Source organism: Electrophorus electricus, chromosome 3, assembly GCF_041902795.1.
Source record: "Electrophorus electricus isolate QZ-2024a chromosome 3, ASM4190279v1, whole genome shotgun sequence".
Classification (NCBI taxonomy): Eukaryota; Metazoa; Chordata; class Actinopteri; order Gymnotiformes; family Gymnotidae; genus Electrophorus; species Electrophorus electricus.
The window spans coordinates 3776012-3802500 of NC_137499.1; the positions used below are offsets into that span (position 1 = coordinate 3776012).

At 42.4% G+C, this 26489-nt stretch overlaps 3 protein-coding genes, 1 long non-coding RNA gene and 2 other non-coding genes across 13 annotated transcripts in view; 3 read left to right on the forward strand and 3 right to left on the reverse strand.

The window, feature by feature from the left end:
- adamts7 (a disintegrin-like and metallopeptidase (reprolysin type) with thrombospondin type 1 motif, 7) overlaps positions 1-15723 on the reverse strand; it is a 39321-nt gene extending 23598 nt beyond the window's left edge. The window contains exons 1-13 of one of the 4 annotated variants that reach the window (XM_081709869.1): positions 15400-15723; positions 14137-14504; positions 13591-13768; positions 12913-13100; positions 10903-10986; positions 10343-10467; positions 9542-9691; positions 7040-7183; positions 4023-4167; positions 2172-2264; positions 1841-2067; positions 1010-1179; positions 767-900 (exon numbers count right to left, since the gene is read on the reverse strand). In XM_081709869.1, the coding sequence (XP_081565995.1) occupies positions 767-900; positions 1010-1179; positions 1841-2067; positions 2172-2264; positions 4023-4167; positions 7040-7183; positions 9542-9691; positions 10343-10467; positions 10903-10986; positions 12913-13100; positions 13591-13768; positions 14137-14504; positions 15400-15514 (2121 nt within the window). In that variant the 5' untranslated portion in view covers positions 15515-15723. The remainder of the gene's footprint in view (positions 1-766; positions 901-1009; positions 1180-1840; positions 2068-2171; positions 2265-4022; positions 4168-7039; positions 7184-9541; positions 9692-10342; positions 10468-10902; positions 10987-12912; positions 13101-13590; positions 13769-14136; positions 14505-15399) is intronic. The other 3 variants (XM_081709868.1, XM_035532376.2, XM_081709867.1) reach the window with 3 other exon arrangements.
- The window catches only part of LOC113577882 (uncharacterized), a 19863-nt gene continuing 8262 nt past the window's right edge, over positions 14889-26489 (forward strand). Inside the window, exon 1 of the long non-coding RNA XR_014122497.1 lies at positions 14889-15120. This is a non-coding gene — a long non-coding RNA (uncharacterized LOC113577882). The remainder of the gene's footprint in view (positions 15121-26489) is intronic.
- rxfp3.3a2 (relaxin family peptide receptor 3.3a2) lies at positions 15923-19273 on the forward strand. The gene has a single exon (XM_027013058.3). It carries the CDS (start codon positions 16998-17000, stop codon positions 18201-18203), a length of 1206 nt encoding a protein of 401 aa, XP_026868859.3. The 5' UTR covers positions 15923-16997; the 3' UTR covers positions 18204-19273.
- Positions 19684-19776, reverse strand: trnai-uau (transfer RNA isoleucine (anticodon UAU)). The gene is given in 2 exon segments: positions 19684-19719; positions 19739-19776. It is a non-coding gene; the product is annotated as a tRNA-Ile (tRNA).
- On the forward strand, positions 21328-21420 carry trnai-uau (transfer RNA isoleucine (anticodon UAU)). The gene is given in 2 exon segments: positions 21328-21365; positions 21385-21420. It is a non-coding gene; the product is annotated as a tRNA-Ile (tRNA).
- cdhr5a (cadherin-related family member 5a) overlaps positions 23493-26489 on the reverse strand; it is a 5145-nt gene continuing 2148 nt past the window's right edge. For 3 of the 5 annotated variants that reach the window (XM_081709873.1, XM_081709871.1, XM_081709870.1), the window contains 7 exons: positions 26330-26489; positions 25882-26181; positions 25528-25734; positions 25276-25389; positions 25057-25123; positions 24767-24924; positions 23493-24599 (listed from right to left, as the gene is read on the reverse strand). The exon at positions 26330-26489 is cut by the window's right edge and continues 26 nt beyond it. In XM_081709873.1, the coding sequence (XP_081565999.1) occupies positions 24024-24599; positions 24767-24924; positions 25057-25123; positions 25276-25389; positions 25528-25734; positions 25882-26181; positions 26330-26489 (1582 nt within the window). In that variant the 3' untranslated portion in view covers positions 23493-24023. Of the gene's footprint in view, positions 24600-24741; positions 24925-25056; positions 25124-25275; positions 25390-25527; positions 25735-25881; positions 26182-26329 lie in introns of all 5 variants that reach the window. The other 2 variants (XM_081709872.1, XM_081709874.1) reach the window with 2 other exon arrangements.

Consider the following 26489-nt stretch of genomic DNA (forward strand, 5'->3'; position numbering starts at 1 on the left):
AAATGGAATTCAGTTTGAACAAATGCACACATGGCACCAGCATAAGACACTGTGCCCTTGCACACACATGCAGTGCTACCCCACTAGTGAATGGACACCATTCATCACTGAGCCAACGCAACAAAACATGATCGAACAACTTATTCTACTAAAATAAGCTCTGTGCCAACAGCTCCCCTGAGCAGAGTGCTGTGCTGGAATACAGCAGCTATCCAAAACAAACACACTGCACTTAACAATTGGGTGTGCTTGCTTAAAATTAAAGTTAACCCCTATAGGGCAGATTGCTATGGAGGGTGTGAAAGTGGAATCCACCTCTGCATGAACCAAAATGACTGTTTGGGCCAAGCACTGGAAGCTTGAGTGAACTACGGGACCCTCAGGGTGAATGACATGGTAGTGTTCTGCTGAAAATAATGCAAGTGTAAGTCCACATTTTCAGCACATTAAACAAATCCAGATCAGAATTCAGCCAGATGTACAGAGATATGTAACAAATTCTGCACATATGCATACGGGCAAGTTGGCTCAGGTCATACAGTGACTCAAATGCTCTTACTCTGGATTTGTCAAAAGTCTGGAGGCATCATAATCGAAGCAGCCACTGTGGTGAGCAGTGGTGAACCAGCTGGGAACGCTGTTTCATGAGAACTATTTCTTCTGTTTTCTCGATCCACTGTTGCACACATCACGTGAGGCTGAGAACATGCCTGTTCCAGCAGCTGTTTCAGAAGGAGGGGAGCGAGAGATCAAAGGGGTCACGAACCTTACAGATGCCGTTGATGCACATGTCCCGGCTCCAGCTGTCTTCGTAGCACCGGGTACCGTCGATTACAGCATCCATCATCTTCTCTGAGAAATACTCATTCACCGGGCGGCAGTGCAGCTCACAGGGGTTGACTGAAAAAAGAGCAGGATTCTGATGTATCTGCAAGAAATAGTTCCACAAGCAAACAGCAGCCTAACCAAAGCCGTGCATGCAGCAACCACTGCAATAGGCGATGCTCACTTCGGTTATTGATATGCATCCATTTGTAGAACCTGCCCTTATAAGGCACGGTGTTGAACCTGCTGCACTGGACATATCTGAAGCTTGGCTGGTCCAGGGAACACAGCTCCTGGTTACAGATTCTGTATCTGCGACGCTCCCCCAGGCAGTATTTGCCTCCGTTCCTTGGACTGAATAATGGAGAAGAAATTGAGGCCTGGAGGCAACTGCAAACTGGGGTTGGCACCAGAGACCAGAGGAGAAAAGTAAAATGTAATCAACATTTGACTTTTATCAGTGCATATTAGGGCATTACATTACGAAGAGGTTTTTTTCTGCAAGCAGATGTTACTAGTGTTTGAAAAAGTGATGTTTTTCTTATAATTTCCTGTTGGTGTTTTTTAATATGAAGCCAAAATCCTGCTCATAACACTAGAAACAGATGTTCCACGTGTATTTTCCCCATTACCACTTTGAACACAAGTGGGCCATAAGGTCTGTAACCACAACAATGTGTGCATGTCTCAGTATATCTCCACGTTTTCCGCACATTGATATTGTCAGCCTCTAAAATCATGTTAATTCAAACAGGCAGAGATACAATGAAGATGTTCCTACAGCAGTAAAGGTGTAGGAGCAGTTGTCAGTAAATAAATGACTGGTTATAAAAATCACAGACCATTTAGCATGCCATACACACTTTATGCATGCTAAAACTAGGTCATCAGGAGCTCAAACACACTGGGGTGTGTGCGTGTGTGTGTGCTTGTGTGTGTGTGTGCGCGTGCGCGCACACATATTATATCTTTAGAATGTGCTGCAGAGAGCGCTTGCAATGCAGGACTCACGTACGCCGGACTAACACAGTCTCTCTGGGCGTTCTGCACGCCAGCACCGCAGGTGCGGCTGCAGGTGGACCACTCGCTCCATGCCTCCCAGCCACCGTCCACCGTCTGCGGCTGGCGCTCCACCTCCACACAGTCGCCACTCAAACACCACTGGCAATGAAGCACCACCACATAGTCAGCCACAGTAGCCCAGAAACGTCTAGGAAGGAACGCAACAGAGCCTGCACACCTCTGTCACCAGCAGCAAGAGACGGCCGGAGTGAAGTGGAAGTGCGGAGAAGCAGAGTGCTCATGGTGAGGGAGAAGCAAGCACAAGCAGACTCGCCCTGGATTACCTTGCCTTCACCACACCTGGTCCCGTCCACCGCTCCGTCCAGCTTTGAGTGACAGGTGGAGTCCACGGTGCACCACAATGTGCTGCAAACATTCTACAAAGGTGGGAAAACATATGCATGCAAATGGAACATATTAGACATAAATGCATGTAGAATGTTTACTTCAATATAGGGGGAAATTTCATCTGGTGCGATTGCATGCAAATAAACATAACAATGAAATTCCAGATTTCTGAACCATTTCCATGATCTCATCGCCATTGGGGGACGGCTGGGCTATCCGGAATAGTTTTGTGACCTCCACTCTGTCTCTGTCTGGCATTTATAATTCAAAAGCTGAGGATATGTAACTACATTTGAGGATGTCTGAAATGCCTCTGGGAGAACTAAGCCTGTACCCAAGACACACTGTGCACTGTTTTATCACGAAACAACCCATTTATCTCCTCCACTGTAAATCCTCAGAGTCTGATAAGAGCACAGGGGGTTGACATGCATGAGGGGAATGAGTTTGGGTAAGATAACCCTACCCTGCAGTTTGTCTCTGACATTTTAGCAAGAGATTGAAGGAGGCTAATTTTATGCCAAGAGCATAATCAGTGGTGGCCATCTGACTGTCACAGAAGGCTCATTGGCTTGCACGGCCCACGTTAGTAATGGTGGATGACATCTCTGTAAACACCAAATGAGAACTGATGTCATTCTGTTTGCAAATTTGCAACATGCAAGAAGCCTCAATAAATTTCCGCTTTAGCTACCAAATCAAGTTTTCCACCTTGAGGACTCCACTTACATTAACAGAAAAACTGGGCTATTTGATGAGGTTTTTGACTTATTATTTGTGACTAAAATATAACATTTGCACTACAGGCATATCATAAATAAACTGTAACTTAATCTAGGCATAGCCAATGGCATGCTGGGATATCTTGAAAATGACATCATGCTGAGAAATGTATGGTATCAGGGTAGGGAGATATGAGACTTCCTGTAAGCCAGAGATGTGTGCTTCCTTTCTCTTCCTGCTAAAACCCTGGGAGTAGCAAAATCTGAAAGCTCTCATATCACTGAGCCTGCTCTCCTTCTCAGCAAGGAACAACACCTAGCACAACCGTGCACTCCATAAGATCTCCGCCTAAGGATATCAAACTAGAGCCTCGGCTAGCAGCCACAGGCCTTATATCACCTCAGTCTCCCACGGGTACTTGTCAGTCACAGTACCCATTAGCCTGTTGTGGTTTTGCAGCCCGGGACATGCTGGGGATTTATTTGGTCTTAGTTACTTGGGTAAATACCACTTAATCAGCGCAGAGAAATGGATGATAAAGGAATGGACCCCTGTTGTGTTAGAATTCCCCCTTCATTCTGCAACATGGGCAACTTAAACAAACCACGCTGTTAGCGACAGCCACTAACTCATTCACATACAGACAAAGCACAGACATCAGCTAGTGCCAGAGGCCTCTTCCTCCTTCATGAACAAACACAGCCTCGTGACTGGCAGTTCACAGTGTGTATGAGTGATGGCTTCTCTTATTTATAGAAAATATTGCACTGTTTTAGCACTACATGTGGTACTTCCCACTACGGTATTATCTGGTAGGGTATATATCATTCCTTTAAATAATTTCTGCACAGTTCATAAATATCACATAGTGCGGTTACAGATTCTTTCATTCTGTGTTCTCTATGTCTATGTCATCTCTGAACTGCGACAGTGAATATGTTGTGCATCAGTTGGGTGTTGGGAAGCTTGTTTTCTCCCTGCAGCCTGTTCTGCATCGGACAGCGGTGCGCAGGGGTGGTCTGGGAGCGGGGCGGAGGTGTGCGAAGCACGGTGGCATCTCTTACGTCCACATCATCACAGGGCTGTGAGCTGGAGCCGTACTGGAGCCGGCACTGATGCGCAGCGTTATAGAGGACTCCGGGCAGCATAGTGGGTGTGGCCAGCTTGTTCCGGCCAGGCGGGTCATCCAGGCACCAGCCCCAGCCTCGGCTATTGGACACCGATACACCCACACACACACCCCCACCCGCCACACACACACACACACACAAGCACACCCAGACACAGACACACATGCTGTCTATACAGTCTACAGAGATAGCACCCCTACAAAAATAACTGCTTATTGCTTGTCACCTGTTCTCTTAGTGGTCCTATGCCCATCACTGCCTAATTAAAATTAAAGTTGCTATTTCAACAGATGGCAGTAGCTCTGTCCTACGTGACTGGCTCTGAGGTGCTAGAGGCTGCCTAAGGCATAGAAGCACGTTTGTGCAGGCAGAATCAATGACAGCTTAAAGGAGCTGAAAATGAGGTAGCTGGCCATAATTGCTCCCCTCTCCAAATGCAGCCTCAGCCAGCTCGAGAATCCAGTTCTCAGCATCATTAAAAAAAAGGCAACCAGGGTAATCAGCAGAGATCTTCATTCTGTCACGATCAAATCCTACAGGCATACCGCAACGTTCCGATTTCACACTTCAGATTTGTATTAATCCCTTTTTACATTTTTGGAAGGCTAGTTTGAGATAGAAGTTTAATAACACCAACTGCCAAAACCTCTACATAGGAGAGTTAATTGCTGTCAGTTGGTTTCAGTGTATTAAATATGGTGGAGTGTCTGTCTTTAATCATTTTAGGGCTATTTCCTGATGAAAGATAAAGGTTCAGTCACTTCTGTTGGATAGATAATTATTTTCAGTTAAAGCAGTGACAGCATTATATTGAAAAAGGTGAGAGCTAAGAAAAACAGAAAGAAAACAAACAATAACCATTTCAGATAGTTTGGTCAATGAAGAGGAAAATGTCTGGTATATGAATAAGGTCAGCTCTCATCTGGTCATCTGGAAAAGTCATGTGGTGGTACAGCCGCAGGCAGCACCACATGAAACAGATCACAAAATTTCACAGGTAGCACTTGGACTGATAAGATTAGTAAACAAATGTAGACGTGATTATGGCAGACTAACTTAAGAGCAATATTAAAATAAATCCCAGTAGCTGAGATAATTAGACGTTTTGAAACAGTATCTCCAGATGCAACTGCCTTCTCTATTTCCTGCTTCTCTACTGCTGCTACTTGTGTCATGTAATGTAAGCTATGCCTCGTTGCTCTCGTCTTCTCCACTCGTTGAAGAGGAGGCGTTGCGTTTGGACGTGCACTATCTGACCATTGGCCGTGTCTGCAGAAGTCACTGTCATAACGACCAGGCACACTGTGCTCCGTGCTACTCTTCCTGCAGGACATAGTGGGAAGGACACTTCATCACTCCCCCAAACACACACACACACACACACACACACTACCCCGCAGAGGAGGATGTGGCTTGGAGCCAAAAAGCTGGGGATAATTTCAGTCAGTGACAGCCGCTGGGAGACAGGGAGACGGGGTAACAGGCTCTAGCAAACCTAACCTTTATTGAGCTGCCATATAGCAGAACTTAAGCAGGAGCTTTATAGACAATGTCTAGTCACCCATAACTAATTCACATCTGGTGCATTCACATCTGGTCACTGGAAAATGGATCTTCCTGAAGGATGTTTCTGAAGTGCTCGGTTAATGCTTATGGTTAAGACACAGTTGGTCTCTGGTCCATCTTGCATATAAAAGTGTTGTGGCATTTGAGTTTCTCCATAAGTGGGTTTGTGGTGTATCCTTTAAGATGTTTTCTGTTAAAAGCACTGTTGTCGCACAACTGAAACTGTAATCAGTAATTGATGTAGTGTATTACATCAGTATGGCAGTGTATTTTGATTACTATCCAAACACTTTCCAACTGCTCTCCATATACGGATATTACTGCTTTGGCCGTGGTCTGATGTTTATCATTAAGTATGATTTTAGCTACAGTTCATGTCATTACCTCCTTCCTTGTTAAAATTGCCTGGTTGGTTTTTAGCAAATCATCAATTCAAACTTATGGAACCACAAGAAATTGCTTAATTTATACAAAGAATATCTGTAATCTGATTAGCATTTGTTTACAACTGTTTTTATTTGGTTTACAACTTTTAGGAATTAGTTTTTATTTATGTCATTTAAATTCATAACATGGGTTACTCCAACTATGATTTTAAAAAATAATTTCTAGAGCAAGTGTTAATTAACCAAAGTAAATTCATTTGTTCTTCTCATTTCGTGCTCTTCTTTTAACTTGATATGCGGCACCTCCATGGCTATCCAAACAATGACCTCAGCTCCTTGCTCAGGAAAATGTGTTTGACAGCGGTGGTGAGAGAGGATGGGAGAAGACTGAACCAAGTGTAGGTAGGAACAATCACGACCTCCAGGCAGGTGTTAAGAGAAATGCATACTGCTGATACCAGCTAGCCTTGACTCAGTGAAATGGCCCAGGGCCTTCCACTACTACCCTATTGGCTGCTTTGAAATTTGATCCGCCAGGTCCCCCCCACCACCACCGGGGTTACACTTAATGGGCGCCAGCTGGTGTAACATGGCATTGGCGAGACTTTGACAGGAGAAAACATGGCCAGGAGGCTGCTTGGAAATTGGAACTGTTCACACACCCTTTAGCAGCAGCTAAAGAGAGGTAATACAGGAGCAAAACACAGGCCCAGCAGCAATACCACAAACTTACAAATAAGAAGTACAGCTCAGCAATGTGTGTTCCGACATACCCCATATGGAAACAAGTCAGAGGAATTAGAGATTTGATGTGATTGGTCACTCACGCCATCCAACAAGTATAATTCATAGAACCTGTAATCAATCTTTCTTAAACTGGTATTACGGTACAAACAGCAAAGCTAAAATGACAACTCTCTTTCATACAGGAGACATGGAAAACGACAGAGAGAGCAGGACAGAGGTAGAGAGCAAGAGATCATGCAGCGCATTACTCACTCCAGGAAGCGGGTGATATACTGGCGGCTGCAACGAGACCAGTTAGGTGGAGAAGTCCCGTACAGGAGCCGGGGGGACATGACGAGCGGCCTCTTCCCGACCGGCTCGCAGTTGTTTCCGCTGCCATCGTGCTGGATCCCGAAGCTGCAGCACAGGGCAATATCTCACACAGAGGTCACAGGGGTCAACTTTCATCCTTTCATACTTCACATCTGAAAACCAATCTATTTTAATATGGAATATTAGACTCTGTCTGGGATATTATGTGAGCTATGTATAAATAAATGTGATATTTTGTGGGCTTTGCATAAATACATTATTTTAAATCCCTTGAATGGGATATTTTTCACACATGCTATCGTCTCTTTCAGCCTCCAGGAAGGTGAATATATTTGCTTGACCACATGGCAACAGTGCCAAAGCAAAAACATTTTCTGACTCACTCAGGGCTCCCACATGGCTAAAAGAAACTGGCTAAAAGGTTTTTTGTCAGACATAGAGACACGGAGAAAGGTCTTGATGATAAAGACCTTTGTAACCACCAGCTGCAGTCCAGGAGTTTAAAGAGCTTAAATGGGAGTTTAAATGGGAAAGATGTGCCGTTCATACATTTTTATTGCTAATTAATGAATGTGATAACAGTTTTTAATCAGACTGGGGGCACTATGTCATGATACTTCAGTTCAGTCTATGGATAATTGTTTCTGTATTAAATGAAAGGTGATGGAGAAATGTTTTTGGCATAAGTGGAATTTTCAACTTCTGTGCACAGTCTGTTATGTACAGTGAGGAATGTTTGTACTAGAGGGCTACATTTGCCAACTTTCTACTGAAGCAAAACCTGAGAAGGACCGTCCCACAGATATTCTCTTAAGACTATCGGAACTGTTCTATAAAAGCTGCAGTCAGAAAGCCATGTTATCACTTCCTTCTTGTAAAAGGTCTCCACATTTATCAGTCACTTCTTTTGTTTAAATTTCTAAGTGCTGAGTGCTTGTTACACTCGGACGTGAGACGCAAGTGCAAAAATGCAAAATGTTTATTTCAAGAATAAAAGACAACAATTGAGAAAAAAAGCTTCACAAACAGAGCAGAGAGTCAGGCTGGCAGAGTCTAGGACTGTTCCATCCAAAGCTCTGAATGCTGGCAACTGTGGGGTTTGAATAGGGTGCTAATAAATGAGGAACATGTGACAGTGATGATTGGATAAGAGGGTGATTGTGATGGGGGTGGCTGAGTAATGTGATTGATGTGTAGGTGATGTGTGCTGTGTGAATGTTGGCTGGATATCGCCAGGGCGTGACAGTATTATTCCTTGGGTAGATTAAATTTTTTAGCAGTAAATTTATATTACTATAAATAATATAAACTACATTACTATATATTATTTATATTACTCATTCCAGTTTCGCAGGTATTAATAAAAAATCTAGTGCTTCAAATTCCCCCCTAGGCGTACAGGAAGATTTGGTTGAGTTATATATAGAAAAGTCAAAAGATTGCACTGGTGTCAGGTGTCACGTTTAGCCTCTTCTAGTGTCCTTATCGGCATGGTTACCCTAGCTCGTGTATTTGCTTCCGTGTTTCGTTTTGTCTACCCTTCATTTGTGACACCTGTGTCTTGTTAAATTCTTATTAGTATATGTATTTAAACCCTGTCTTGTCTCTGTTTGTTTAATGTCGTGTCGTGGTTGTCGTAGTTATTTGTGCATATCCTTCCTTATGTAAATCATGTTGTTCCTTATAACCTGCTTCCCTTTTCCGTTGCCGTGTGTTTATGATATGTTCCAGGACTCTCCACATTGGTTCACTGACCCTGGACTGTTATAATGATTATGATCATTATAACATAACATTACCCATAATAAATCTCTCCATTCACCGCGTATGCGTCCGGACTTTAGTAGTAGTAGAATTAGCAGTATGCCTTGTGTATACAGTATAATCAGGCTTCCTCGAAGAGAACTTGGACCTGTTGTAATAAAAACAGTCTCTTGTTTATTCTTACGGAGAAGAGGATGGTTAATTAGAGACTTCCAAAGGCCACCTGTGATTACTGTAATCCTCACATAGCACAGGAACAAACCACCGAATCAAGGCAGGCTCAGAACAGCAGATACCCCAGCAGACCCTCCAAACAGACATGTCGTGCAGGCCACCGTCTCACGCCAGACTGTTCAGACGAGGGCCACATTCCACTTCACACCCACATCCATTAATCTGCCCCTGCACAGAGCAGCACTGTGGCCCAGCCTCTAAACCGGCGATAACTGGGCCAGTCTGGTCCTACTTCTCATACTGACACTACGTTTTAACCCTCAGCACCATCTACAAACGAAGCTTGCTTGCGAAGCTTAATCAGACAGTCATAGTGTTTTGCATGTGCACAAAAAGGACGCTAATGCAGCAATCGCTTTAGGCTTAACACACGTGCGCTGTCACACACGCTCAGCTTGGAGATCCCCGGCTGCATCCTGGTGTAGGGTGAGGGCCGAAACTTACTTGTGGCCGAGCTCGTGGGCGATGGTGAAGGCCAGCGGCAGGCCCGTGTCCTCACTGATGCTGCAGCTGCGATGGGGCTGGCACATCCCCGCCACGTGCGACAGCCCCAGCGTCTCGCACGGCTTGTTGGTGGCGGCGCAGATGTCTTTCCTGTGCCAAACCGAAGCGTCAGTCGTGCCCACGCTGAGCGCGGGCTCCGCCAGTAACAGAGGGTTAGCAGCTCAGCTCGTCTCAGTGCCCACGCTGCCATCCCCTGGCACAGACAAGCCTGGCATGCTCTCTGTGATTGCCCTGCAGACCAAGTGGCCACTCTGCCAGCCAGTGGGCAGAATTAACTCCCACCATGCAGGATGCCTAACACAGGCCTAAGTGACAATTCCCAACAGGGCCCATAAATATGAAATCCATTTATGTAAAAGGCTCATCCATTATAAGTACTCACAGCACACATGGACAGATGCTGCCATTGTGTAGCTTTGTTAACTTTCCATAATATTAAGCTTGTTAAGAGCCTTTTGGAAAAAACGCAAACTTTTCCAAATGGGTGTGTGTATTATGGGAACTATTAGCCTGGTGTGACACGGGCAGGGATGAGGCAAAGCACCGTGCAAAACTCAATAGTAAACAATCCACACAGATTAATCATAGGCTGGGTAACAGAAACAAAGAGCTGGAACACTGAGGAAACGCCCTCTTAAATCACTTTCTTAAAATGGACTTTTTTACTTCAGGTCCTGTTCAGAGGAGAAGGCTTTCAGAGTCTCAGTGCAACTTTTCCTGTAATGCATAATGAGCGAGCACCTGGTAAGCAGGACAGCAACGTCATGATGGACTGGATGTTCATCTCCCTTCGTATTGAGGCGCTTCTGCCATTTGCAGAAGCTGCTGAGACTGTTGTCCGCATGGTGGGTGATCTTCAGGTCTTCCTGATTGCATCAGAGACACGAAATACAAAACAAAACAAAACAAAAACTTCAGAAATTAAAGGAGCATTAACAAAGCACTTCAAAAATAAGGCTATTCAACCTACAACTCAAAGAGACAGTAATGCACCCAGGCATCTTTTCATAGCTTGAGAGAAATAATTACTAGCTCAATGAAAGAACAGATGAATGATAATTTGCATGTATATTTTATACAATATATTTTGATGCTTTAGCCAAAAAATATTTTTAAATTAAAGCAAGTTGGAAATGACAAAGAAAAGTTTTGCATAACTGCATATATATTTATTCATTTCTTGAATGCATTTAATGTTCCTTTTGGTTACTGTCTATTATAGACAATCTGATTCACATGCTACCATTCACATTATTTACAAGCTACCAATGACCTTTACACTTACTGCTTTTCTATCTTACCTCATCCTGTTCCAGCAGAATAAGTCGCACAACAACAATGTTGATGGAATTTCCAATGCTGGCATCACGAAATAGCCCTGCAACCTGTAAAAAAAGTGCCGTAATCCACATGACAGTGAAGGGCCTTGGTGACACCCCTCTCTTAAATTTTTTACGGTTTAAAAAAATCACAAATATGAAAGTCCTTGTGCACGAGAAAAGTAAGTAGACCGACAAGCTGTCACTGAACACAAAATAAAAAGCTACAATAGTCTTCAAAAGGTAAAAGGCTATTAATAATGTACTAACTTTTAATACAACTGAGGATGCAGACTGGCTTTCTCCCACCACAGTACATCTCACCCTCTCTCACATGCCAAAACATCCCCTTTGAGGTCTGGGAGATGTGGCACAACGTGGCACCATGCACTGTACGCACTGATTATATGTGTCTGTGTGAAATTGTCTGTAATTGCTAAACTATAAGCTTATCCAAAGGTTTAATTCCATCTACACTGTGAAACAAGGCTGTTTAGGTGAACTACATCAAAACATCCTTCAGGGGGAAACTCTTATAGCTTGGTTTAGTCTTAGATGAAGTCCCATCATCAACACTGGCTGAACAGTTGGAACAGTTAAATATCAATAAAGGAGGTGCAAGTCTGCCTCTAGTCGACATCAGGAGGCCACTGAAGTAAGTGGGGCCATGAAAAGGCATGGGTTTACTGAAAATCCAGCTTTACAGTGTTGAAAGCATTGCCAGCCCAATTATCATAACAGTGTTGGGAAATGATTCATTATAATTCTTCCATAATTCACCGCCTCTGACACTGCAGCCAGTAAACAATGCACTAGTTCCCTAGTGGAATCTTAAGGTTGGAGCAACATTCCTTGAAGAATAAAAACAAAATGCCTTTAGTTGATTTCAAGAATTTGTCTCTAAAAACAATAGCAAAAGCATTCTTACTTATTTGACACCCCTAAAACAATTCCTAAATGTAGGCATGCTGTCTTGTCTGAATTCCTCTGAATTATTAGGAATTTTTTGCAGGGCTTTTTGTCTGCATGATTTAGCCATGCACATTCTCTTATGTACAATATATAAAGGCTCTCATTCATTCAGTCATGGTTATCTCCAAGAACTTTCCAGGCTACAAAAGAAGAGGGCTCTGTGTCCAAAAGGATGAAACACATAGCTGAGCAAATAGCACAGATAAAGCCTTTCACCGGTCAGCCCCTCCTACCTGGCTGAAACTTGCAGTTTTTGGAAAAGGTCAAGGGTTTGACCTCATGGATACATGTTACAGTGGTTGAAACCTCTCATCAAATCACACGCTTCCCCAGTCAAGAACTTGCCTATTAATGCACAAGCCAAACCAGACACGCCCTCAGGGATGTGACAAGGGGAGACCACAGACTTGACAGAAATCCAACAATGAAAGGGAGAGAGCTCACCAAAAAAATACTGCTTCCAAGAAAACTGTACATACTGGACTGGTTCCTTATTACATTATATTGTTTATATCCAACCAAAAGTCTGTCATGGAAATCTTTTTTTATACCACATCTTTTTCTTGACGTGCCACTTGGCAAGACCAAAGACACAACCAGGGGGTGTCTGCTGGAAAATGTATCTAACCACCCACAGCTGTATTACAGAGAGGTCAGCTGACTTGGGTCCGACTCAACAAAGCCTGCCTAGGAGCATTCAGCAGCCTTGGGGAAAGAAGAAAGGCCAGGCAAAAGCCTGGGAGCTCGAAGAGGAAACAATAGTAACTTGGAAATAATATAGCACAGCAGACAAAGGAGGGAGTGTGAACATGGAAACTCTGTGATAGAGAGACACATTGAAAAATCTGTGAAGTAAATGGCTTATCTGTATGTTCCTATGCACATTTGATGTAGGAAAGAAATACCCTCCCTAAAGTTTAGGATAACTTTCTAATTCCTCTCTACTATACTCAAATCATTTATGTTAACTAAGGTAAACCCAAGGGTGTGGGCACTGCGACACAATAGGGTCATACTTACGATGTTCATGACTGCCAGAACGTAGGTCTCCACGCTGCTCCTGCCGTGGTACTCCACCATTTTTTGGTCGGCCACCACCAGGGTCTCCACCCACTTCTCCCTGCTGATGGAGCGCTGCCTCCTGCGGTGCTGGCGTCTCTCCCAGCGCTCCCGCTGCCTCTCGCCAAGGGTCGCACTTCCCTGAGGCTCTGGGACAGTAACCGCCACACTCACTACAGCTCTGACTGACTCAGCTCCTCATAAACTATATATATAAAATATATAATCTATATATATATAAAAAAAAATAATAATAATATATATATATATATATATATATATATATATATATATATATATATACATATACACATTATATATATATATATATATATTATATAATATATTATATTATATATATATATATATATTATATATATATATATATTATATATATATATATATTATATATATATGTGTATATATATATATATTATTATTTTATTATTATTTTATAATCTATATATATATATAATATATATATATATTATATATATATATATATACATATACATATATAGATATAGATATAGATAGATAGATAGATAGATAGATAGATAGATAGATAGATAGATAGATAGATAGATAGATAGATAGATAGATAGATAGAGAGAGAGAGAGAGAGAGAGAGAGCCTCACCTCTGACTCCGCAGGTCCCATTGGATGGGTTTTCCATAAAAAAAGGCTCCTCCAGCTGGCTACTGGCCTGGGAACTGTACTGCTTGTAGATGATATGACCCTGTGGCTCCACCCCTATGTGAGTCTGCTGAAGTGGCCTGATGAAGAAGTCCTCCTCTGAGATCCTGAACAGTCCTGTCTACAAAGAGCAAGACATCAGGCTGACTTGCCCCTAGCCCCAAGGGGCCCAATTCTATGTCACGTACATTATTCGCCCTGTTTGGACTGAAGACTATATAAAAATAGCGATGTGGTTTATGCTTTGAGATTCTTCATGGAGCGCCCACCCATACAGACGTCCATCCATAATTTGAGAATAAAACATTTGGAGTGTATTTTTAGACCAAATGGTCATCAAACGAAACCATTACAGCAGTGCCAGTAAATAAAGCTCTGAGTCAGTTGTTTGTGACATGAACATCATGAACAACAATCGAACATACAGCAGGTCGACCCATTCCTCTAATGAGCAGCTCTGCATCATATCCCAGCTGGCCTTGCACTCACCAGGCCATTGCACGTGCTCACAGCTGCTTGGCCCGCCGCAGCCGAGCGGCCCCGCACCTCCCCAAGGAAGTGGCACATGAAGTGGGGGTAAGCGTGGAGCGCGGACCCCCGCAGCCCTCCGGAGCGCCTCTCTACGAGGAAGCCTGAGGCTAGCAGGTGAGGGTTCAGGGTCAGATTGAGGAGCAGGTCCTGACCAGCGAAACGGAACGAGTAGAACACCCGCGGCGTGCCGGCCCCGCCATCCGCCGCCTCCCTCCTCCCAATCCGGCTCATGTGGTGAGACACAAGATTTGAGATGAAGCGACCAGCAGAATCCACTCGCTGAGGGTATACAACCTCGTACTGGAGAAGGCCTTCAAGAGAGCTACCTGCAAAAAGAAACCAAGACTTATTAACATACAGCTTGATTATAACTGATTAAATTACAATAAATAACTCAAATGTGTAGGACACAGACAGAAAATATTGTTAACTGTAAATCTCAGCTTGTTGGAATATAAACAACGAAATAACAAAAAATTGGTTTGAGGTGCACGAGGCAAAATATGAAACCTTGGCAACAGAAACTAGGTGCATGAGACATCATGTTCATTCATAGTGTTCTCCATAGACTCGGTCCAAATCTAGCACTGTGTATGATGCATTGTTTCAACAAAGAGTATTGTTGAAACTTTCACCCACATGAGATCAACCACCAGAGGGCAATAGGGGACAAGGAGGTGATCCTTAACAAAACTGGCCACAGTGTAGGAGATAAGCAACCCCGGAGAAAATATAACTCCATTTTTTTTCTTCAGGAATAAAAACAGAATTTACATATATAGTACAAAATTTTGCTATTGACTGGTGATGCAAAAGAGGAATTGGCTGAAACACTGAACGCAAAATATAATGAATTGAACATTCTGATGGCAAATAACGGCATTATGGACAGTGGATTTGTAAACCGGGCTCCCCTGCATCGCGGAGTTGAACTCTTCACTAGTAAGTTAAATGAACAATATAAATGTTTTATTGTAAATATTAAAATTACCCACATATCACAAGACAAAAAGATTATAACACAACAATCCAGCAAGAAGACAGATGAAAAGTGTAAAGCCACATTGTAAAGGTCGATGCATCCTTTTTTTTTTGCTTAAAGAGTTAAGCTGACAGTGACAGCAGGATACGCGTCTCTGGAGAAGGAAGGTCATTCAGGCTAATGTGCTTCTACTACGAGCTGCTCATAAACCTACCTAAACCATCAGACTGCAAACTCACCTGCATGTTGTTCGGATACATGTGGTTTTGCACACTCACGAAGTCCGGCTGTAATTAAAAGGTAAAGAATATAAAAGGCTGACCCTACACCCAATCCGCGGTGAAAGAACATCATATTGTAACGAAGCTGGGTTGTTTCAATGCTGGCACATCCAAAGTCATTTTAGAGGTTTCTCGTATCGAATCGTGTCGTGTGATTTAAACGACCCCGTGAGCCGTATAAATCCATCACGATGAGCCAAAGACTTCAAGTCTCATCGGGTCGAATCACGGCAGGACGCATGACCAAAGCCTGAGCTTTCGGCTGCGTCTAGACGCGGCGCTGCTCTCAGCTCGGGACAAAACTTTGTTCAACAAATCAAACTTTTGCAGAAGAACCGCCTCTGGTGGGAGGACCGAGTCCAAGGGACAAAGAAGGCGAACTACCATACACTGCAAGCGTGTTAACGAGCCATGCATTCTTATCAAGCCTTTTTTTATCAAACGCCATGTATCTCTTACTACACATATGTAGCTTTTTGTACCTTCGCAATTAAGCTAGTTTGCTATTGCTAATCATTTACATATTACACATTAATCATTTTAAACAGACTTAATATTTTGCAATGTATTGCGCTCCCTGCGAAAATGTTCTATATTGTGTTTTTAGTCGTATTCGTGAATCTTAAGCTACATTGTGGGCTATAAGGTAGCCTAAGTAACTAAGAGAAGTTTTATTTCAGTATCCAGGCCCATGTTAAAAAGCAAGCGAATCACGAATGACAACAAATCAATGACCATGGTCCATTATACACGACATCGGCACGGTTTGTTTTGTTATATTTATTCAATCATTTGACATTTTCTCTCTTTGTGTTTATAATTCTTCAATTTATTTAACTTATTTTCTACTTTTTGCAGTCATTTGCTCTGCATCCGTCTTCGGAGTATTTACACAATTTGATGTGTGTTGTTACCGCGACAAAAAACAGTCGAGTTTGTTTGGCTTGTGCTCATGAATCTACTGGATGTTAGCCTTAAAAAACAGAGGCGTAGTCAAGGATTTAAAAACGTGGAAACACTGACATTTAAGAAACGCTAATTGGGGATGGAATCATCGTACTACGCACACAAACACATTAGGCCTGAAGTACACACAGGAGACACGGTCTCTGTAGCTTGTTTCTGGACACCCACGACAGATGCGTTCATCTCCTGCCTCCTCTAGTGGACACCAGTGTGCAATGCGCAGACTTTAAATTCAATCTTAGTTTTTACATTTAATTTGTATGCTTGGCGTGTTACTGAAGAAAGATGTTTTCCCCTTGGAGAATATTTGGGCTGTATATCTACCTCTTAAGGCTGTTTTCAAGTGGCGTTATAGAAGAAATGTATAAGACTGTATTATAACTAACTATTCAATTCGCTGCAGACCTACCGCATTTTTAGCGGGCAGTGTCAATCACATGGGTGTATCCAGTCCTTGCCCTGCTGAGGCGGGAGCCATGATCGCGCTTTCGTATAAAGCCAGGTCGTCAGGCTTTCTTTGCTGATTTGAAACGTTTAACCCTTCGGCATGAGCAACTAGGCCGGTAGTTAAAGGGAACCTTTTATTTGCTATGCAGGCGTTAGGCAGACAGGTACAGAAAGCACCAGCTGTGGCGCATTTTGCAGAGAGAATGGCAGAAGGTGTTAACCAAAGCGCATGGGGCGCACTTAACAGAAGTATAACAGACCAGCAAAAGTTTAACAGGCTGGAGGATATTGACGTCCTCGCCGACGAAAGTCTAATATTGAGGATAATCATTTCAGTAGTTTACTCCGTGGTGTGCTCTGTGGGTCTCGTGGGCAACCTGTTGGTGTTTTTTCTTATGAAAATAAGGCAGGGAAGAAAGGAATCGACGATTAACGTTTTTGTGCTGAATTTAGCTGTTACCGACTTCCAGTTTGTCCTTACTTTGCCCTTCTGGGCTGTGGACACAGCGATGGACTTCAGCTGGCCATTTGGGAACGCAATGTGCAAAATCATTTTATCAGTTACTGTGATGAACATGTACGCCAGCGTGTTTTTTCTGACGGCGATGAGTATCGCACGGTACTGGTCCGTAGCGTCTGGTTTAAAGGACAGTACTCGGCGGCGGTTCGTGTCATTGAAATGGGTTTGTGCGGCGTTATGGGTTCTGGCTTCGGTAGCCACGGCGCCGACTTTTGTTTTCTCTGCTGTGACAGTTGTTGCAGGCGAAAAGCTATGCCTCCTGAGATTTCCGGATGGCCATCACTGGCTTGCACTGTACCATCTGCAGAAAATATTAGTTGCTTTTATTTTGCCGATGATTATAATTTTAATCTGCAATTTACTGCTTTTGCAGTTTATTCGCCAGAGGACAATGAAAAACAACCGTCCACGGAGGCGATATAGGATTACAAAGTCAGTGACAGTATTGGTTCTTTCATTTTTTGTTTGCTGGATGCCAAACCATGCAATCACTCTGTGGGGTGTCCTTGTGAAATTCAATGCAATACACTGGGACAAAACATATTATATGGTCCACACCTATTTATTCCCATTGACTGTTTGTTTTGCCCACGCTAACAGTTGTTTGAATCCAGTTTTGTATTGTTTAATGCGAAGAGAGTTTAGAAGGAAGCTGAAGAATCTGTTCTGGAGATTTTCCTCTCCTGTTATCTCAAAGACTTGTAAATTGTATGCGTACGGAGATGCCATCAACCAAGACAAAGAAGTCGCAAATATCGAGATCCCATTAAAGGTGATTGCCGCCGACTCCAGTCAACATCCAAAAATGTTGGCACCAGTCATTTACTAACAATGTTCATTCTGCCAGAAAGACACGTAAATATCGATGACATTATTTCTGATGACTGAGAGGTGTGCAAAACGTTTAATTTACCGGTCTCCATTGACGTTTGGTTTTGAGCGACTTTGTTTCATTGTTCTCAATTACACAGTGCCCGGAAGACATCGATGACAAACCTAATGACTGTGATTAGAACCGTGTATTGTTTTGTGTCTTTTCAAAGTCCTCCACTCGGCGTATTCCACGACGATTTATGTCTTCAGTACCACAATTAAGTGACTGTAGTAAGTCCTTAGTGGGGCATGACCGTGCAATTACTCAAAAGCAAACCAATGTTATCGATTACATGAGCATTATTTTACTGCACTGGAATTTGCTTCAGAACCAAACACTAAAATTATGTCTGTAAATGTGTGTGTGTGTGTGTGTGTGTGTGTGTGTGCGCACGTGTTGGAGGTGCTGTTAAAATACCAAAGCAGTTAACATGGTTTAAAGACCTTTAACTTGGATATTTGGAGCAATAGGTGATACATTTTTGTTTACGAATATAAATATTAAATAATAGTGCTTTCTATTGCTTCATTAACTTCCATGGGCCAAAATAAAGCTTTTTTCACAATATGTATTTAAAAAGTCATTTTCAATTTACCTTGTGTAGTTTAAGTTTGGAGCACGGGATAGAATCAAAACTTTACAGGCCTCAGAAACGTGATGTTGCATAAGAAAGTTTGGCTATAAGATCTGCTTGAAAAAAAGTAGTTACAGTTCCTTTTTCTTTCTTCACAAAGACATTAATCATTTATTCTTATGCCTTTGACCTATTTTTAAGTGATAGGATATAAAGGAGACATAAGCCTTGTTTATTAAATGCTTGAACTGCTTAAGGATTTAACTGGACTAAATTTCACAGAAGGACTGTCTCTAAGAAGACATTCTTTACATCACCATCTTCCACCCTTACAGAACCAAGCATGACTTTAAAGAAACTGGTCTCAACTAACCCAATTCTGTTCTGCCAACACAAGTAACCTGTTCTTGTTGTCCTCAGCATTTTGTGTTTATCATTTTACTTTAGCCAAAATAAAAGCTTTGAAACAGTTTTACCATGAGTAATAAATGAATTGTCATCATCATCATCGCTTTTAATCATTTAATGCCTTTCCCATGCTCAGTGTTGGTTTCCATTCATAGAACACACTAAACACAATTCCAAAAGACAGGACTAACAGATACACAACATTTTACAAACACTGGTCACATAGTGAAAACATATGACTCTTTAGCAGAGTTTTAAATGAGGACAGTAAAGTGATATCCCATAGACACTTCAGTAGTGTTCCCACTGGAATTATATGCTCAACTGTATATACACAGTAATTAGCCTCTCTTTATTATGGGACAGCGTCATAGGTCTTTCCAGACAGACCTTGGCCTTCGCAACACTTCTCAGTTCTGCAAGGTCATGGTCTGATTCCATCCTTCAAACCTTTGCTCCAGGTGAGGCTTGAACTCACAACCTCAGCATGGCCTCAGTCATACTGCTTTATAAGTACCACATGCTGACCAATTGCACCACTGGAGCACAACCAGTGGTACTGATTGTAATTGCATGTTTTATTCAGTCATGAAAGAAACAGGAACATATGTCAGAACGTTTACTGACCATGGATTTGTAGCTGTGATGGTCAGTAGAAAAGAGAAACCTGAGTGCTTGTGTCCTGTCAATGGAAAATTATGGGTCTTCTGTGCGTTCTAGATCTCAGTCCTGTTTTATCCTTAAACTCCATCTATCTATCTTCAGGTGAGGCATAAACTCACAACCTCAGCATGGCTTCAGTCACACTGCTTTAGAAGTACCACACACTGAAATATTGTGTATTGTTTTGTGTCTTTTCAAAGTCCTACACTTGGTGTATTCCAGGATGATGTATGTCTTCAGTAACATTATTACATTATTGAGTGATTGTAGTTAGTCCTTTGTGAGGCATGACCATGCAATTACACAAAAACAAACCAATGTTATCATTTACATGAGCATTATTTAACTGCATTGGAATTTGCTTCAAATCCGAACACTAAAATTATGCCTGTAAATGCATGCTTTTGTGTGTGTGTGTGTGTGTGTGTGTGTGTGTGTGTGTGTGTGTGTGTGTGTGTATATATATATATATATATATATGTATGCATGTATATATGTGTTGGGGGTGCTGTTATAATGCCAAAGCAGTTTACATTTACATGTCTTTGGATGTGCCAACAGGCCAGATTAAGTGAAACAACCCATCAATATGATGATTTGATCCTTTGACTGCAGACTGGGGTCGGCCTTTTATATTCTTTACCTTTTAATTACGGCCCGACTTCTTGAGGGTGCAAATGTATCTAAACAACATGCAGGTGAGTTTGCAGTCTGATGGTTTAGGTAGGTTTATGAGCAGCTCGTAGCAGAAGCACATTAGCCTGAATGACCTTCCTTCTCCAGAGACGCGTATCCTGCTGTCACTGTCAGCTTAACTCTTTAAGCAAAAAAAAAAAGGATGCATCGACCTTTACAATGTGGCTTTACACATTCTTCAGTCTTCCTGCTGGATTGTTGTGTTATAACTTATTTGTCTTGTGATATGTGGGTAATTGTAATATTTAATGGAATATATATATATAAAATCCATGGAAATGTTAGCTTTTTAAGGTGGAAAAGCAGAGGATGGTAGTGCTTATTAACCTACCACCTAAAACCCCAGCTTCCATAAAGGCCTGTACATGTTTGGCATGGTCAGCAGTCTACATTTAAAGAAAGGTATAAAAGTGCAACTTTGTGATAGTGAAATATGAGCATTTCAGTCAATGTCAGTAATAATTGGCTTTCTTAAAATGTGCAGGTGTCCCGAAGCTTAGCCTCAAATTCAGAGCAAACCATATATAATAGCCACCCAGTGTGACAAAATGCATTTCATATGGTAAAACAATAAACTATTGTTTTAAACATACACTATTTTACTAGTTGAAAAAATTAGTTGAATTTATCAGTAGTGTTATCTGCAGTTATGACAATAAAGTAACTAATTAACCAAAAATAAAATTTATTTTGGCCAAATTAGAGTAACACAAAATAAAGAGAGCGACATAGCCAAGAGCTCCAGTGGCGCAACCGGTCAGCGCGCGGTACTTATAAAGCAGTACGACTGAAGCCATGCCGAGGTTGTGAGTTCGAGCCTCACCTGGAGCACTGATTTTAAGACAATTACCTCAGTGTGGCCGCAAGTACAATCAGAACTATGTTTAAATGGATCAGAGAACATACTCTGTCTGGCCAAACGTATGTGGACACCCTCTATATTATTGACTTCTGGTCTTTCATACATCCCCCCCTTTGACACATTTGTTGTGGTGGCCTGTGGGCTCCTCACCATCACAGCTATACAAGTTGGTTGAACACACCATCCCAAGGCCAGTTGTATTAATATGCAGTTGCACCCACTTTGATCTTTTCCAGCCTCCAATCATCTGGGCTGGGTAGGTGTTCCAAAAGATTTTGGGGCATGTATGTGGGAATTTGTGACCATTCAGTGAAAAGAGTATTTGTATGGTCAGGCAATGTTAATGCAAGAGAAAGCCTCACTTGCAATCAACATTATCTTTCACTGGAGCTAAGGGGCCCAGGTCAAACCCTATAAAGCCATTATCCACAAACCATTATCACTCCTCCACAAAACTTTACTCTTGGCACTATGTATTTCCACATGTAATGTCCCCCTTTCATGTGCCAAAGCCAGACATGTCCATCAGACTGGCTGATATTGAAACCTCATTCATTGCTCCAGAGGACTTGTTTCTACTGCTGCAGAGTTCAGTGGTGGCACATTTTTCTCCACTTTGATATTGTGCATAGTGATCTTAGTGAACCATGAAAATTCATTTTATGAAGCTCCTGACACATAGTTCTTGTGCTCATATTGCTTCCGGAAGAAGTTCTGAACTGCTCGGTGAGTGATGCAGGAGAGGACAGATGTTTTTTATGTGTTACATGCTTCACCAGTCCACCACACCAAACTCATCAAACCATGTCTTTATTAACCCTGATTTGTATATAATTGTTTATGGAGACTGCCCAGTGATGATCCCTGTAGGAAGAGGGGTGCATCTGAAAGACCTGAACTCAGTAATTCGGAGTAATTTGATGTCCACATTCTTTTGGCCAGACAGTGTACGTTCTTTACACTATTTACGCTAATTATCCCACTGAAACACAGGATCTATGAGTTTACACATTTCAGTGATGTAAGGGTCATTCTAAAATATAGAAATTCTTTACAATGATTCACATCTGGACTGAACTAACACTGGTCTGATTGTATCCTGCCTTAGTACCTAAACCTGACATGTAGAAAAATCAAGATAACCCACCTCAGACATCTTTTTATCACAGTCTCTGGTGATCTGTAATTATTACCGCTGGATGGTGAGGACACATTTTTAAAATCTCATGGATTGTGTTACACACTTAAGTACTCTAAGGGGCCTGCTCTGCCAGTTTGCATGCTATACCACTACATAGCTGAGCTGCAGTCACTTCTAGATGCTTTGATTTCACAACAATAGTACTTTCAGTTGACTGACTTCCAAAAACAGCCAGTAACATTGTGTTTGTACCATGTTTACCTTTCTGTATGGTCCATTCTATTGCCAGTATTTGTTTATATAGAAGCTTTTCTTTTTATCTGTTTGTTAACAAAAAGCTCATAGGGTCAGCATACCTTCAGTTGTACAGCTTTATGAGGGTCATGTACAGACTGACTGCACCACTGGACCTGTTTTGTACACTCAGTCGCATTTCATTTAATTTCACATTTCATGAGCCAAGTCCAGATTTTCTTTACTCATCTGTACTAAACCAGTTCTGTTGTGCAGTCCCAATACATAGTCCTCTTTATTTTGTGCTACTGTAATTTGGGGAACATGAAATATTTTAAATAGAAGTATGTTAATGTAAAACCTTTGTAGTGTGCTCATGATTTCAAGCACTATCATGGCCACTCATGTCACACAACAGGCCTGCAGCCAAGCAGTCATAGCATGGCATCAACAGTTATGCTTTCAAATAAAACAACACAGACATGCATGGCTAGAGCATTTTCACAATAAGATCCAAAAAAGATGGCTCACTATCTTGCATCCAATACACATACATTATATTTGATTCGCCCAAGAGAGGGCGCCAGCAAACTGTTTTTTGTTTGTTTGTTTGTTTGTTTGTTTGTATGTTTTGGTATGATTAAGAAAACTATCTCGGGAAAAATATAGAATGCCTTCCCTTGCTTTATTTTTCATTTTTCATATACATGGTAACATTTTCACATTATATAAAATATTCTTAGAATCTTCAGATGTACTCATGCCAACAAAATATTATTCACGAACAGCTTTGAAATTAAACTGGATAAAAAATATAAAGAAGATTAACAATATCTGTTTAGTACTTCCCTTCTTTTCTGATAAATAATATGATCTAAAACAGAAATGATGATTTAGTTATAGCTCCAAACCTTTTCTTCATGTTAGTGTAGCATTTAAAAAAAACAAAAAAACATTTACAACAGTGAACCCTTAGGTCCATATCTGTTTAGTTATTTTTCAGCATTTAATCACAAGTGAATCCTTTTTGTCATACCATACAAATGTAACAGTAAATTGGGTTTGTAGGAATGTGTTTCTTTGAACCACATCACAGCTTCAGATGTGGGCGGATATGTTTGTCAGCTTGTGAAAAACTGAACTGAGTCTCTTCAGGCCGAGGTTGCTGTGCTTCGCTGATTCTGATCTCTGTGCCTCTCACTGGGCCATTTTGCCTGGGCACAGGGGCTCTCTGTGATCAGAAGCAGTTCCTTCCTGGCTGTCCAAGTCCTGGATATCCATCACAGTCCGGTCTCCTGATTCCGCCTCATTGGCCTTTTGAACCGCAGACGACGAATCCTCCTCCCCTTCTTCCAGCTCCTCGTCGTGCCTCAGCCCTATGTCGTCGGGAATGATTTCTACCTCGATGTCCGATGAATCCTCACTCTCCTTGAACCACACAGTCTTGGGCCTGTCCTGCCTCCTCCCTTTAGCCAGGATGGATTTGACTTGGTCCTTGGTGCCGCGAGCCTTGTTGCGGCCAGACGGGCTGCCATGGTGTGAGTGGTTGGAATGTGTTCGCATGCCGCAGGAGCTGCAATGGCGTGGTCTGTCACGGGGTGTCACTCTCACCCTCCCCACTGCTTCCAGCTTCCTGTCTCTCTTCTCTGCCCTCCTGGCCCTTGGCCTTCCGCCGTTGCTGCCCTCATTCATGAAGCCATCGTTGGTGAATTGCATGCCGTCTCTTGGCCTTGGCCTGTTGACCTCAGTCAGTGGCAGGCACGGTCCTAAACACTGAAGTAACAGCAATCAATCTAATTGTTTTATTATTAAAGGCATCATTTATCTCATGTTAAACTGTACTCCATCCCAGTGCTCAGCTGTTTTTTTTTTTTATGACAGTTCGTATAATATGAGCATTCAGAGCTGGACTCACACAGCTTTGCTGAGAAGATGCTGACCTCAGATAACTTGAGCGTATCGGGATTCGCTTTCTTCAGGCGGGAGATGAGGTAGCCAATCACGATGAGGCAGAGCACCAGTAAGGCGGCCATCACAAAGCCAAGAAGTGCCATGTCGCCGGCCCGATATCCCTCGGACGGCGACTGGACTCCCACGGCTGAGACGCAGATCGGCAAGTGTCGCCATCAAACCGTATGTAACAACCATGAGCACTCACAGTGAGTTTACATGCAACAATAGTTGGCAAATTAACACATTATGACAGAACTCCTCAGAGGAGACGACTCACGCGGCAAGACAAGCACGGACAGGGTCGCTGTCCCTGACTCCCCAGTGGACACGTCAACAGCCCGGAGCTGCGAACAAGCGAAATCTATTTCACCTTTTTGGCCGGGCTGTCATGCAGTGGCAAGGCAGTCTGTACCTTCTTGCGTCAGAAGAGAACTGCTCAGACGAGCGTGATGAAGAAATTCGGCGGGCTGCAGTTTGCAGCATGACCTGTACTTGCCTGCAAAGCAAAGGAGTCGGTCCGAACAGCCTTTTTCAGGAGCACAAACCCATCCATGGTTATGTTGACGTAGCTGCTGTATTGCACTTCATACCTTATGTCAGGATTTATTCCCTGCCAATGAAAAATGCAATATCAAGAGATGATATAGAACCCTGTTCTTCTGATGAGGCGAAGCACATTTAAATATAGATAGACTGCGCGGTACGCTCAAAATAAAGTGGCACGGTGTTTCAAGGTACTCTAACCTACATTTGCAAAGTCGTCGTCCCTGGCTCTGACCCTGAAAGGCCTGTTTGAAGTCTTGTCCCTAAGCACCATGTTCTCTGGGCCGTTGTTGCTGTAGACAAACGCATCGTAACGCTCCCTCTCAAACTTCGGCGGGTTCCTGCTCTTTTTCACCACCTCTATGTTGACTGAGGTGGAGGCGAACTGGTCTCTGTTGGCCACCTGTGAAGCCTGGTTAAAATACCATCAGTTCAACAACAAAGTACGGGGCACTCAGGACTTAGAAAGAAAGAAAAGAAACAATCTACCACGACAATCCTCATTTACACAAAACTCTCACTAGTATTTGAATACAACTGACTAAAACATGGTTCTTACCACAATCGTGAGGAATATTGGCCCTGGAATGTCTGCAGGTTTTAACATGGTTATGTTTCCAGTGTTTTCGTCTATTTGAAATATACTGTCTTCATTTCCTGGGTTAAACAAGTGAGCAGAAACAAATATTTTATACACAGGTGAACAATGAAAATCAGGTACTAAGTCCAGGTGGAAGTGCATTGAACAGGTCAAAGGAAAATTGCTACCTCGAACAATTTTGTAACTTATCTCTTCATTTCTGCTTTTGTCTCCATCTCTGGCGTAGACCGGACCTGGCTGCAACTGTAATGGTCCATCCTAAGAGTCCGAGTCCAAATGGAATTATACTGCATCATATGTACTTCTTTAGAAAAACAATATATATTATATTTCATAACAAATCTATTTCATAGAGGCAACATTTATTTTGCAATCTCACATTGTACCGAAAAAAAAAAGAATTAACCTGTCTTTCTGTTAGGTTAACCTTGCCTTTATACCCAACACTCAGGCAGATTTTTGCAGTACCAAGGGTTGTCCTCATACATGGTTGGAACCATGGTGGACGGTTGTCAATGTCTTTTATATGGACTGTTATAGTTGCCGTGGCTGTGTAGGAGAGCTGG